The sequence below is a fragment of the Falco biarmicus genome, chromosome 14 (assembly GCF_023638135.1).
Source record: "Falco biarmicus isolate bFalBia1 chromosome 14, bFalBia1.pri, whole genome shotgun sequence".
NCBI lineage: Eukaryota > Metazoa > Chordata > Aves > Falconiformes > Falconidae > Falco > Falco biarmicus.
Window position 1 is genome coordinate 2,025,158 of NC_079301.1, and position 14,709 is coordinate 2,039,866.

At 49.7% G+C, this 14,709-nt stretch overlaps 1 protein-coding gene across 1 annotated transcript; it reads left to right on the plus strand.

The window, feature by feature from the left end:
* Nucleotides 1-102: 102 nt before the first annotated feature.
* On the plus strand, nt 103-10,298 carry LOC130158784 (putative P2Y purinoceptor 10). Its single transcript, XM_056359808.1, has 2 exons — nt 103-4,586; nt 8,062-10,298. Exon 2 carries the CDS (start codon nt 8,112-8,114, stop codon nt 9,225-9,227), a length of 1,116 nt encoding a protein of 371 aa, XP_056215783.1. The 5' UTR covers nt 103-4,586; nt 8,062-8,111; the 3' UTR covers nt 9,228-10,298.
* Nucleotides 10,299-14,709: the final 4,411 nt, after the last annotated feature.

The window sequence follows — 14,709 nt, forward strand, 5'->3', positions numbered from 1 at the left end:
GGCTCCTCTTTGAATCAAAGAGTTCAAGTGATGAAGTGCATCAACTTCTATTATTCTTAAACAGATTGCTTGCTTGCCTGCAGAAAGGTTTTCACCCCACTAATATAACTGGTATTTATTTCATATTATTTTTAAACTACAATGCTTACTTTAAGGGAGAGAAAGGTCCTCCATACAGACAGCTGCGCGGCAGGTGGTGCGTGACCCGGTGGGCAGAAGCGACTGCTATCATCCTCACGTGCAGGCAGGACCACAGAAACTATCTCTCTATCTCATTCAACAATCATTTCACAGACCCAAATCTATACGGCTTAAAAAACGCACTCGTGCCATTGATGACAAGATTGGTGCTAAGGTAAGGCAGAAGTGGGTCACTACAGTCCCATAAATGCTGAACGTAACAGCGCAGACCCAGCACGGGAATACCTGCTCCAGCATCTGAACCCCTGAAGAGTGATGGGGACTCTCCCACCCTTAACCTTAACCACAAATTTGGTGGCTTTATGGGAGACACCATTCCCTGTCACCATGATGGCATCCCCAAGCACCTTGGCTGCTCGCGATCTCCCCCGGTCCTCCTGCCTCACTCACCCTCTGCACTCCCTCAGACCCCACAAAACAGTCCTTTTTGCATACTGCAGCCTCAGCCTGCAAGGAAAAGTCACAAGATCAACACTTCCAGCCTTTCAAGTCAAATCACTTTGACATGCAGGAGGGTAGACAACTTGGTCTAACGGTCTCTTCTGGGGTGTGGGAAAGTATACTGGGTTTGGGTGGGATACAGTTAAATTGGCTGTGTGGTGCTCAGTTGCTGGATGGGGTTAAACCCCAGCAGAAAGTTAGTCAAGATGGTCATGATGGTGAGCTAGCCTAGAGAGCAATGATTCAAAGCAAAGAGGTGAAGGAAAACTTGTAATTTTCTGAAAGCCTGTAGAAAGTCAAAGACCAGCAGTTTGGCCACAAAAAACCTATATGGGAAACTCAAAGCCTTTAGTTCAAGTCCTCCGAAACCTCAGCAGTGTGCCTCAAGAGAAGAATGGAGAAATCCAGTGCTCCTGTCGAGGAGGACAGCGTTTTGGCTGCCTTCGTGGCTGGGAGGTACTGGATCCACCACAAGACCTGGGGCTGCAGGTGCTGGCTTTGCCTGCCAGCGCTCTCACACTTCCAAAGGCACAATGTGCCTGGCGCCAGTTCCTGTAATTCACCCCGTTTCCTGCAACCGTAGAACATGTTTATTGCTGTGACAAGAGGAAATATAATTGCATGATGTTGCTCCCAGATTATCTCTTACGCTGGTCCCATTGCCCAGACTCACCAGCTATAGATAGGAGACATCTCCATCCTTCTTGGGCAGACACACAAAAATTGAAGACTTCCAACAGAGATGCCACAGAAAGGCAGAAGTTAACCAAATCAAGAGGCTGGGTACAGCTACACAGGTTCGTGATGGATGGATGTGAAGGGCTCCACAGGCACCTGGTGCCAGGGCAACCCTGTGTCAAACCTTATCCTGAAGGGATGTGCTCAGGGTGGGAACATGGTGAAGTCTCCAAGCCACCTGCACCAACGGCAGTGCATGTCCCCTGACGGCACAGCCCTGGGCAAAACCACGGCATGACATACTCTCCTCTAGCGCATGAGCCACCCTCCTGCTAGCAAAAGCAAATGTGTTTCTTCGTAGTGTCAGCAAATCGCCACCCCATCTTAACTGGTACCAGAGGTCTGGTGGCTCCTGTCCTGCTTGAGAAAGGGCCCTCCCCTGCCTGACAGCAAACATATTTGGAAAGAAACCCCAGGTGTTTTGATGCCTTTCTGCAGCCTCAGGTTGTGAGCTGCAGGATCTTGCCAGTACCTCAGCTTCATTTTCTTTCCTTAGATGAAATTACTAGCTCTCTGTGCAAAGAAAAAACAAAATATACTGTCAATGCAGGATAACAGCTCAACAGCTAGGAGCCAGCTCAAAAATACAAACACCCTTCATTGCATTTAAAAGATTTCAGGGCTATGACTAGCGCATTTTGACCAGAAAAGCTGGGTCTGTGCATTACACGAAGGCTACCAAAAAGGTAGGGAGCAGCAGACAATTATTTGCTGTAAAAATAAATCAAATCTTCCTACAAACCGCTGCCCCTATAGCAACCACTGTGCAGCGGTGAGAGGGACCATGTGCCGCAGGGCACCAGGACTCGCCCAGCCCCACAGGTCTTGTGCCGATGGCTCCGATCAAGTTGTAACAACTCTCTGCACAAGTGTGAGTTGCTCTGTGTGAACAAGACCTCCTCCTCCCGCATGTCCCGCTGTTTTTCATACATCCTTCAGGTGCATCCTGTCAGATAGTTCTAAATGCTCAGTGCTTAAAGAGATGCTGATCATATGCACTTGGCCTTCTGCCCACAGGATACCAGGCCAAAGGCGAAGAGAACCTTCATCTGGAGGCCTTAGATAAAGTTTCACAGTTATTTAAAAATTCCTTTGTGCCTTCTGCCTTTGAAAGTATAAGATTGCATAGCATAAAATGCATGTTTAGTATTGGTAATGAGCCAGAAGAATAGCAATACTAAACAAAAATATGCATGCAGTTGAAAGAAGCGGAGATGTTGATTAGTATATGGTGAATGAGGAGGCTTGAGGCTTGTCAACCAGTCAGCCTTTTACGACCAGGAAGGTTGAGATCTCCTGCAAGAGAACTTCAAAAAACTGATGAGCAGAGGAAGGATTCGAGTTGGTTATGAGCCCCGAGGTGCGAGCTCGACCCTCACGATGGCCTGACATCCCCTGACCTCTCCTCCCCTGGCAGCCCTGCTAAAAGTAGGGCTCAGCTACACTGATACAGCACTGGATATGTGCTGTGGACACAGAAGTAGGATGTCCTAGGCAGGATATCCTGATAAAGCAGCCACTTCGCTTTGGGATAAACCTTTAACCTCTGGAGAGAGATGAGGTGCAGTGCCAGCCTCCCTCCTGCAAACCTGCGAATGTTTTGCAAATACACAAGCACTGTTCTTTCTTCCAAGGATCAGCATCAGCTGCTGAAAAAGATGCACAGGAAGAAAACTGGGAACAAGAAACAGCTCTTGTGTCTCACAAATCACTTTGCTCTCAACTGAGACAAGAAGCACAGGGCTTCACAGGTACTTACTTGCTAGCGGGCTACGTTTACATGATGGCTAAGCAAGTGGCAATGAAGAAACCCATAGATGTGTCTGTATAAACTGTATATAAACTGGTCTTGCCTTTCCCTTCGTGAGTATGTTGACCAAGGGATTTAAGTATCTGCATCTCCACTGACCACAGGACACTTCAGGTCAAGGATCCTCTTCTCCATTCTCTACACAACTATTGTGAAACACCATGTCACAGCACAGGAGTGCACTCGGGTCCCTGTGGTCAGCATCGCCGCCAGCACAGAGAAACCCCAGCAGCTGCACAGCTGGCAGAGCTGGTGGGCTCGGGCGCCATGGGCAGAGATGCACGCTTGCTCCCAGACCCCGAGCTGGCGACTTGTTGTACAATTAAAGGTTATAATAGCTTCCTTCTTTCATTTCTCTTCCACAGTCACACTTCTGTTGATTTAGCAAGGTCATAGGACCAATTACAGAAAAAAGATGAATACAGCAAGAATAGCTCTATTTATACATTACCTATAGTAAGTAGGGAAGAGACGCCAACAGCCATATTATCTCCTCGAGCCCTGGGCCATAAGATGTGACACTGTATATCAAGTAAAACTGTTCAGCTGGAAATGAGGCAGCTCATAATAAGTTACACTACTATATATGCCTGCCAGTTTTCAGCAATTCAGAAAGAAGTTTCTGCTTAGCAGGCCGTAAAAGAAGTTAAAATTATATATATATATATATATATATGCATATATATAAAGAAAAGGAATTAAAGGAGACAGGAAAAAGAAAAGAAGTTTGGAATGATGCGCATAATGATGTATTTTTAAAACAATAGTAATCTGGGAAAATCTCCACCTTAAACCATCATATTATTTCAGGAATAAAGTCCAAACCCTTAACTTTAGCCTATAGCCTTGGTAGTCTGAGGCTAACCAAAATTCCAAGAAAACGAAGGAAAATTACTACCTTCCAGTAAGTCACACTGGGACAGTTTTCAGTTTTCCTTTAGCAAGCACTTATTGGAAGATTTTTGCTTCTGTATTTTACGTTTTTTAGCAAGCAAATAGCAAGTGACTGGAGAAAAGCAGAAGCAGCTGGACCAAAGGACACTGCCACCTAACAACTTCTGTGCAAAAAGAAGGGAAGAAATCTACGCCTGAGGTCCCTTATCACAAGGCAGTGGGATCAGGGGACGTCATTGCCTTCCCCGTTGTTTTAACGTCATTAGCTGTATACGTTGTACAGTGAAGAGAAACAAAATACAGGATTTCCTGTTCTGTAGCCGCTGTACTGGGCTGCAGATGCCGGCAGGATTCCAGTGCTCCGAAAACATGTGGAAGTTTAACAAGGAGTCGCTGGGGCTGGGATCACTGCAAAAATCAGTAGGAAATAAAAGCAGAAAGCTTGCTCCTCCTGCTCTCTAGCATGGATGTCACCCCCCTGAGGGATGGGAGTCACGGGAAGGTAAGCTTGCTTTCCGCTGCATGTTTTCTTCAGTAGATTGAAGCTATCACAGTTTTGAGCAACATGACTTTTTTTTTTTTTTTTTTTTTTTTTTTTTGTAATTCAAGATATCTTATCAGGCAGAAACTGGTGTAACATCCTCAGCAGCTTCTGGCTGTGCCCATGTATTTCTGCCTCGCTGGGCTCCGAGGGGTGGGTGAACAGAGCTTGGTGCAGCCAAGCAGGCTGCTGTGTGCAGCAGTACATGGGAAGAGCACGTTTTATCCAAAATACTTCATTTTTGTTGTTACTGACAGAAGCTGCCATAACTGACCAGCTCTGTTTACACGCTTCCTATTAGTGCCTAGATTAAACAAACAAAATTATTGCTTAAAACACCAGTGCCAAAAAGCCTCCAATACTTCAGATCAGAGCTTATTTCAAGCCAAAGGTGGATTTTTTTTTTTTTCTAGACTTCTTTTCTCTCCAGCATCCCAGGGTTGAAGGGAGGCAGCTCTGCCCCAGTCCCCCAGCTCCAGGGCTCCCAAAGCCGGGGGCTCTCCAGCTTCAGCCTAGTTTGTCCAGCCAGCCCATGGAAAAGATGAGAGCGAGTCTGCCAGCGAATCTGGGATTAGTAAATGCAATAGCACAGCAGTGTGGGGCTGGGTGGGGCGCAGAGTGATTCAGAGTAGCCAGGCGATTTCCAATAATGACAGCCACATACGCCTCCAGATACTGCTAATGTACTCAGAAAAGGAAACCTAAGTATTTTAATAGCTGCCTTAACCTCCTAATTAATTGCAAAGTTACTTGCTGTTTAAAGAATTTCAGTGCTACATCCACAACCAGTGGTCTTACTCCTCCAGCAGCAATATGGTCTCCCCTCCTTAATTTCAGCTTGCCGCCGGATAAAAGTCAGCTTTGCCACTCAAAAAAAAAAAGCCCGCCCCCCCACCCCCCCTCCTGCCTGCATGTAACCCATGTGTAGATGAAACAGGAACACAAGAAATGGCAGGGAAGATTTTGTACAAGCTTTATAACGTTACTGAACAAACCCCCTGCCAAAGCCCGTGGGAGCATCTCTGCCCTGACACCGGCATCACCAACAGCAGAACATGGCAGGAGCTGGAGGGGCTTATGGCAAGGCACAGGCGAGGAGGCAGGCAGAAACTGAAAAACAATGATAAATAAAAACCTGCACCTTCAGGGAGCATTGAAGTGAATGAGGCACTGGCCTGAACCCAGAGCAGCGGTGGCTCAGCAGCGAGGTCCCGGCTGCTTTCTTGCCAGGTGCCCTGACAAGTGCTGTCAGCTAAAAACTGAAAGTGTCAAGGTACCAGCAGCGACACCCAGCCCTCCTGCTGGGAAACAGGTACTTCTGTACTCCCAGGGAGAGCCAAAAAATGGAGAAAAACAGCAAGGAGGCTCCCCATGGTCACACGTGTGGAGGCAAGGTTTAGGATTTGGGCTCAGACACATGGCAGGGAGGAGATCGTGGGACAGGGACACCAGGCACTCTGTAATTCTTTTCACAAGCCCAGACCAGCAAGTGCCACTTCTGTCACTGGAAGGCTGTGATGAGCTGGGAATAGCAGCATTCCCCACGCTCCCTGGCAGTTCTCCCTCCCTATTTTCTGCAGCAATGTGAAGACAAGGTGTCCTGCCACCACTTTTCCAAGGTTAAACAGACTCTGTGCAAAGGGCCAGCCCCATGTGGGTCTTCAGGCAGGTGAGGAGCACCTGGGGATGCTGCAGGGACCAAAGGGTTTTGTGTCCCCTTGTGACAGATGTCCCTGTTCCCCTGCCTTGCTTAACAAAGAAATCAGAAACCTCTGACCCAGGGCTGCCGGCTCAAGCACAGTCAGCAATCAAAAGCTGCACTAGCCCAGCAGCCCAGGTTTCGCTTCAGCCTTGCTTTTTTGCAGCCAGACCCTGGAGAAACAAGCAAATGGGAGAAGCCAGTTTGGCAAGGGCCAGTTCTGGAAGCAGGGCATAAGCACCACGCACGCACAGAAACGTGGGCAAATGCACCGACCCTTCTCGCACCAGAGAAGAGGGCAGTGGGCAGGCAGCCAGCCAAGGGGCCACTGGCTGTATTTTATATAAATATTCCTGTATATATATGCATATATATATAAAAACACTTTCCTCCTGCAACTGGAAACGTGGGAAGCCCTCTGAAGCACCGCCTAGGTGAGGAGGAGCAGGGTAGAGGAGCCTTTGCCCTGCGCCTCTAAGTGATGCCAGGCTCAGCACAGAAGCCTGGTCCCTGCTGTGAGCGATTAGCTTTTTAGAAATCCATCCCTGGCAAAAGCCAGGCTCAGGGCTCTGGGAAACAGCACCACTGGCTGCTTCTTAATGAAATGTCACTGTTGGGGGCTCGGTGGCAGCAGCAGGAGGGGTTCAGGGCTCTGCCAGCGCAGGGTCCGGTTCCCTGGAAGGGAAGGGCAGGCTGCCCGACACCTTGCAGGCAGCTACAGGCTCTGCCTCCCAGGGGAAAATTGCACTGTTTTGTTGCAGACGATGCTACAGGCCCTTGGTTTGTAACATGCTGCTGCCAAATCACCTTCTTCTGAAAGAGCAGACTGGTTCCCTGCAGGCTCTGCTCACAAACGGCAAAATCCATCGCCTCTCCGGAGAGCCACCCCAGTGCCTGTGAACTCCCCGTGACTGGCTAATGCCCTCAGCGCTGGCTGGACGAGGTGAAACAAGTAAATAGATCAAAAGAATTTCTACTCTAACTAAAAGGCAGATGTATTTATCTTCCTTCATGTCCTGAACTGTTGCTGGAGGATAATTTCTGTTGCTACAACACGATGCCAGCACAATGTGCCATGAGTGCCGGAATTGAGTTAGCAGGACCGGCAGAGCAACTGGCATATGTTTGGCCAGCTATTAGCTTATAAATCCAGCATTAAATCTGGAGCCAGAGCTCCGATATATCTGGCTGCACCTCTCCCACTGGCCTCTGCTCTGGTCAGCTGCCTGACAGCACCATCGATAATTATCTGATGCTAATTATTGCCCTCACTGCCAATTCACATCAGATCTCTGCATGGATCTGAAAAAACAGTGTCTGGATCCACTTAAAATCCCTATTTATTTGCAGTCCCACCAAAACTGTTTGTAGACACTATCAGAGAGCACCATTTTGACAGGAGTTTGTTAGAAAACTGTATGCAATAGAAGTGGTCCCGAAAAAACCCAGGGAGCTGAATTAGCAATCATGAGATTAACGCTCTGGAGCTCGACTGCAATGTCACTGCAACTGTGGCATCCTGCAGAGCACATCCGAGAGGCCGCATGGACGATGCCCAGGATCACTGCCTGTAAGCAGGGTCTGGCTCTGCACCCTTCCCAACACACATACACCACCCATCTTGCACACACATCTGCACACACACAACTTGTTCTTCTGCACTGAAGTGCATTTACTCCATGTGGGGAGAGACTGGAGAGTTTTTGGCCTTACAGCACCTGCCTTTACTCCCTACAGAAACACTCCACCTGCCTTAATCACCCCATGAGTGAAGAAACTCAGCCGAGATGGAGAGCAACGTGTCCTCTGGGAACTGTACCGATCCCCAGATGTCCTTCCAGTCCACCCTGTACGCAACCACATACACCCTGATATTCATCCCTGGCCTCCTGGCAAACAGCGCTGCCCTGTGGGTCTTGTGCCGCTTCATCAGCAAAAAGAGCAAAGCCGTCATTTTCATGATCAACCTGGCCGTGGCCGACCTGGCTCACGTCCTCTCGCTGCCCTTACGGATGTATTACTACATAAACCACACGTGGCCATTTGGAAGTTTTCTTTGCCAACTGTGCTTCTACCTGAAGTACCTCAACATGTATGCCAGCATTTGCTTCCTCACCTGCATCAGCATCCAGCGGTACCTCTTCCTCCTCCACCCCTTCAGAGCCAAGGACTGGAAGCGGCGGTACGACACAGCCATCAGCGCTGCCGTCTGGCTCTTTGTCGGGGCAGCGTGCTTCCCCCTGCTCGTAGTGAGGAGCCCAGCCCTGTCCAACAGCATCAACACGTGCTTCTCAGACCTGGGGGTGAAGCAGCTGAGCCCGGGAGCCTCCATTGCGATGGTGACAGTGGCAGAGCTGTTTGGGTTTGTCCTCCCCTTCAGCATCATCGCCTGCTGCACCTGGAAGATGTGGCAATCCCTGCGGGAGGGTCCAACACAGCTGCAGAACACCAGCGAGAAGCAGAAGGCTCTGCGCATGGTCTTGATGTGCGCGGCAGTCTTCTTCATCTGCTTCACCCCCTACCACATCAACTTCCCTTTCTTCATGATGGTGATAGAGAACATCATCCAGGACTGTGCCGTTCACAGGAGCACACTCCGCTTCCACCCCATCTCCCTCTGCCTGGCGAGCCTCAACTGCTGCCTGGATCCGGTCCTCTACTACTTCATGACCTCCGAGTTCCAGGACCAGCTGCTGCACCACAGCTGCGCTGCCCTGCGAGTTCGGTTCATGCGCCACAGGAGCAGCCTGTCCAACACCGAAAAGGGCCATGACATTCGTATGAAGAGAAAAAATCTTCCACGCTTGAAATTTTTGTCTCTTCCCAAGTTCTTTGGCCAAATAAACAGCATGGAGATCCCCCCCATGCCACCTGATGAGCTTCTGCTGGAGTCCATCTCTTGAAACATAAGCCATTTCTGTCTGTGTAGGTGCTTCTTCTAGCTTGAGCGAAGATTGCATTAGGTCTCCAAATATGTCTTGAATTACCCTTGTGTGCAACAGATGCCAGGATCTGACCTACAAGGACATTTTGATGCAGAAAGACTTGCCGGTTGCGTTGCTGCTGCTGGGGGCTGTTTGCCTTACACTCCCCACCATCATACTGTTAAAACACCTGGAACAGCTGTGGCTGATGCCAGTACACCTCCTGTGCTGAACTGCACCTGGGTTCGGGTCCCTCTCATTTCTGTTGTTTCATTGCTTCTATGCATTTGTAATTTTTGAAAAATCCTTCTGAATCCCAAGTTGTAAGTGGGTGGCTCAGCGAGAAAGCACCTGAGGATTTTCAGCCCTGACTGCAGCTACCTGTGGCCCATAATTATTTACAAGCATCCATCATGTTCATGTGAGGCTGTTGATCAGAACAGTCAATTATCTCTATGTAAAATGAACCTCTTTCCATTGCAAAAATCAGCCATCTGGACCTAATCTAGCCTAATCTGGACTGCAAGACTATAACTTTAACAATATATATCAAGCAAAGAGTATTATCTATATCTACATCAGTGTTAAAGGGACTTTTCAAATGAACCGGGCTCAGCTCATCCTACCGAAAAAAGGCACCCAGAGCCGAGCAAGGTGTCTGCCTGGCTCCCAGGAGCTACGGGATGCTCAGCCAATTACCGGGAGATGAATATTTGGAAGACAGATGGCGAGTGGATATGCCACGGGCAAAGCGGGAGGATGAAGGATGTCTCCCAGGCCACGTGTACTCAGAGACCTGCACAAGCCGCAGGAGGGAGGACTAGGAGCTGGCTCGCCATCTCGTGTGTCATTTTTAGGAGTCTTGTGTTATCTGGCATTTTGCTAAGGCCCGTGGCTGTGGATTAAGATGTTATTCAAGCCTCTCAGTTTTGCTTTAAGAAAACAGAAAAAGCCCCAGCCCTTGCTGGGTTCAGAGAAAAGTTTACAGAACTGGGCCAAGTACATCCTTAAAGTTTCAAACTCGGGAGGAAATAAAATGATCTCAACACACATTTTAGCATTATGGGTATTATTTTAGGTGCTTGTAAATAGTCTCATTATGGACCATATCTGCTCTCCAAGCAACAATACAACGTGCAAGGGGACCCCAGTCTGGGGCTCAGAGGCTCCACTGCCACTGCGGCTCTTTGCACGGTGGCCAGCGCGGGGGTTGTGAGGTTTCTTCCTTGTGGGCTGAGGCACTGGCGACCGCAATGCCAAAAAACCCTCAGGGAATTAAATTATATAAGTAAACATAGGCAGAGGGGGTTTGATATAAAACAGCTTTGCTGATGATTAGATGCACATTTCCAGCCCGTGCAGGGTTTCTCAGAGGCACGGAGCAGGCGGTGGTTTACCCTCACACTGCCGAGGTCAGTCTCAGAAAGACGAGGGGAGATCTAGACAACCCGGGGGATTTGCTGCGGTACTCACAGCGCACCAGAGACAGGCAGAAAACAGACAGGCAGAGAACCACACTGCCCTGCAGCTCGTGCTGTCCCAAATCTCCTCCTCCTCTCACAAAAAAAAAACCCCAAACCCCACCAAAATACAAGGAAACCCCAAAAAACCAAACACATTTTCCTTGTTTGCTTAGGGGGGGAAGAGACGGCCCAAAGGTAGCAGGGTGCGCAGGCAGAACAGGGAACTCGAGCAAAGCTCGCTGATGCCGTGGCTGGCAAGACCTGGTTTCAGGCAGCAACCAAAGACGGGACAAGCCACACCACAGCACCTTAACCGGGAGCGTGGTTTTAGCCTGTGGAATTCTGTCGGGAACAGCGCAACCCCAAATAGCTGGGGTGGCCACCTAGGTAGCCCTCAATAACCACAGCTAGATATAAGTCCTGCTGGCTGACAGCAAAGCTCGTATGGCAGCCCCAACCTTACTGGCAGCACCAGCTCAAGGTTTCCCAGTAGCTCCAGTTACTGCTGGGACTTTGCCAGCTTGTTTTCAGATCGCACAGCTTTTCTGAAATTTCTGCAACACAGCCTTCTCCCTTCCAAAAATAAAACAGGAAAAAGAAAGCAAACCCAAAACTCTCACTCATCTGTCACGTGGAAACAGAACAGCAACCCTTACTCAGGCTGCCCTCCCTGCCCCTCAGGTTGCATTGGAAAAAATGGCAGGAAAACCCCTTTTTGTGTTTAGATGCTCTGGAAAGAAAGGATTTTGCTGGGTTTTATGCAACCCAGACCCTGAGGAAATATAATTTTCTAGTGCAGACCGGTGCTTTCTGCCCTTCAGAAGCCACAAGATGCCTGCCAGCCCCCCCGTATCATCACAGTCCGCCAAGTTCCACTACCACAAACACTCTGGCTGGGTGCCGGGACACAAACCACAGGGATCTGGGGTCAGCAGGAGCTCTGTCGCATTGAGGTGGGGGCAGATGGACAGGGATGCTGCTGGTCCCCACTGCAGAGAGGCAGCTGGGGGAGAGCAGGTCAGAGCGGGCTGGGGGATGCCTGTCTCTTGGCTCTACAGTGTGCCTAAAAGCTGCTGCGCTGAGGATTCGCTTTGCTGCAGCCCAGGTGTGAGCTAACTTCTTACAGGGCAAAGCTCAGGGCTGAAGAGCAAGGCACTGGGAGCTGGTGTGCGGGGGAAGAGGAGGCAGGGTAAATCAGAAATCCTGAAAAACTCCTTTCTCAAAGCCATTACCTGCGGGCATTAAACCTTCTATTCACATGGCAAAAACCAGCCAGTAATAGCAGCAGTGCTGTACTTTAGCCTCATTAATTTTCAGGTAAGGGAAATTTCCAGGTAATTACAGACCCTGGCCGTACCCCTGTGAGCATGGCCAGCAGCAATGGCACCAAGAGCGCATCCCTGCCCCAGGGCGCTCCGTGTCCCACGTACCACCCCCAGCTCTTCCTGCGGACAAGCCTATGGCACAGTGCGCTGGGGTCGCTGTGCTGGCTGGCCTCAGCCAGTCCAGCAGCCCAGAGCAATAAGCTGCTGGTGATTATTTTAGCTGTGATGATTTCCCCCCCAGCACAGCACGCTGGCAGGAGGCCTTCTGAAGCCCCCACCCCCCCCACCTCGGGAACAGCCAGAGGCTGCAGCAGCGGCGAGAGCAAAGCAGGCAGCTCAGCCGGACCTCTGCCAGCACCGACAGCATCTGTGTATCCTGAGCTTTTCTCGTGATATTAATTCCTCCACGTGGCTTAATCCTTTACAGCTGGCTTTGGCTACAACTGCTTAGTTGCTTTTATACATTTGCATCCACCCATACATACACGCCCCTCTGCACACATACTACGCTTACATATACCTAAAATTATGCAGTACTTAGGAATATGCAAGCTGAGGTCTCTTGTGCACAACACTTTCTAGGGCACTGCAAGGAAGGAGGGAAGGTTGCTTTTCTCTTTGCTAAAAATACCTTTTTCCTCCCTCCATGACCACATGCTTCCAGTTCAGCCCCAAAGTGACTTTGCCTCTGGAAAAGCACTCCGCCTCAGTGGAGCTCGCACCACCCACCCAGTAGCGAGACTCAGACTCTCATGATTTTTGGCATGGCGCTAACAGCCACCACAGCTGGCAGTGAGCTGCTTCCCCATCCACCCACCTCGCGCAGCAGAGGGAAAGCGCTGTGCCTGCCACAGGAACAGACACGCCAGCATCTCCAACTCCAGTGCAACCTAAATGCACAGAAAGCAAATTTCACTGCTTTAAAGCAAGCCGAGCCAGGGAGCAGCTTTCCAGACAGTCATGATTTCATCAGACCCAAGTCTGAATTTTGATTCATGGGCTCAGCCAGCAACACCCTGCAAAGCCCAAGTCATGGGTGTTCAGTGGGACAGCACCATTTCAGCAAGCCCGGGCTGTCCTCAGCCCCTCCTGTGCTGCAGGGTCCTGCTCACAGCACAAAGGGAAGGGTTTTGGGAACTCTGCATCGATGCCCTGGCCGTGTTCAGCACTCTAAGGGCTAGCTCTCGTCTGAGAAACAGCCAAAGCCTCAACCTTTTGGCAGTCAGCAAGTCCTTTCCAGCAGGAATTGCCACACCGATCATTCATTTGGTGCTGCTCCTCTTAACAGGGGATTTTTTTTTGGTTTTGGGGTTTTTTTTGTTTGTTTGGGGTTTTTTGTGGGTTTTTTGTTTGTTTGTGGGGTTTTTGTGGTTTTTTTTTTAAGGAAAATTTCCCTGCTATAGGTGAACAGGGCAGGCACTGAGGCTGCAAAGGAAAATCCAGAACACCTTAGCCCCCGGCACAGTGACAGCAGCACGGCTGCATCCCTGGCTCCGTGTGAGCCCCACTGATGCTGGCAGCTGCGGGCTCCCCCTCTCCAAACACACTCCTGCCCGGTGCGTGCCCTTCCCTGGGCTCCTCCTGGGTCATCACCGAGCAAAATAACACCAGCCACGGGGAGAGAAGACAGACATGCAATGTATTCTCAGGAATTACTTCTCTTAAAGATTGTCATTGTAGACAGAAAGACCTTTAGCTAGTTTTGCCTGAGGATCTCCAACAACATTATGAAGCACGAGCTTAGATGAACTGAAAAATTCTGATCTTTATAAAAAACATAGTGCAAAATAGAAGTATTAAGAGAAAAATTAAATTTTAAATAAAATTGTCTTCCACTGTAAAATAACTACTTTGTGATTTGGTGCCCAGCTCCAAATCCTCCTGATTTTTGGTGGCTTCAGCTGAGGCAGGTTTGGGGAGGGTCAGCGCTGCCACCGTGCACCCCGTGCCAGGGGATGGCACAACTCTGCGCCTGGCACTCTGCTGCTGGTAAAGGTGAGCTGGGGAGGGCACCCTCGGGTTCCCATCCACGCACCCCAAGAAGGGGCTGAGCCAGCGCTGCCGCACGTGACAGCTCTGGGACGGATGGGAAACAGGACGGATGCTGGCGGTGATGCGCACCGGCTGTGCACAGAGCATGGCACCAGCAAAACAGGATATGGTTATGCTCTGAAAGGTGCTTTTAAAACAAAGCCCGTCTGTACAGTAAATACACTCGCTGCCCCTAGCACAGGCTAGGCTTTCTCATAAATAGGCTGGCTTCTGTGGAAATGAAAGTGCAAAATTGAGCATCCATCACGTGTTTGATTAGGAAAAGAAAAGGAGGTCATCTCCAGAGCCAGGTGCCGTTCAGCCATGGGGGTTTAGTGCTGCCATTATTTTTAGGACTGGCCTCAGTTTTATTGTCTACTGAAGTGCATCTAAACTCTCCCCCTCAACCCATGGTCCCCGTGGAGGGGGGTGTCAGCATCATGTAGGGAAAGGCTGACAGGGCAGGGGCAGAGCCTGGGGACTGTCAGGTTTTGCATCACACTATTTTGGGGTGAGGGGGTGGAAAAAAAAAGGGTTTAATTTAAATCATTATGGTGAAAACACTTTGCAAAGTGTGACAGTGCACAGCGGAGGCAGCTGCTGGCAAGCATGGGGAAAGTTTGGCATCCCAGACCCCACTGC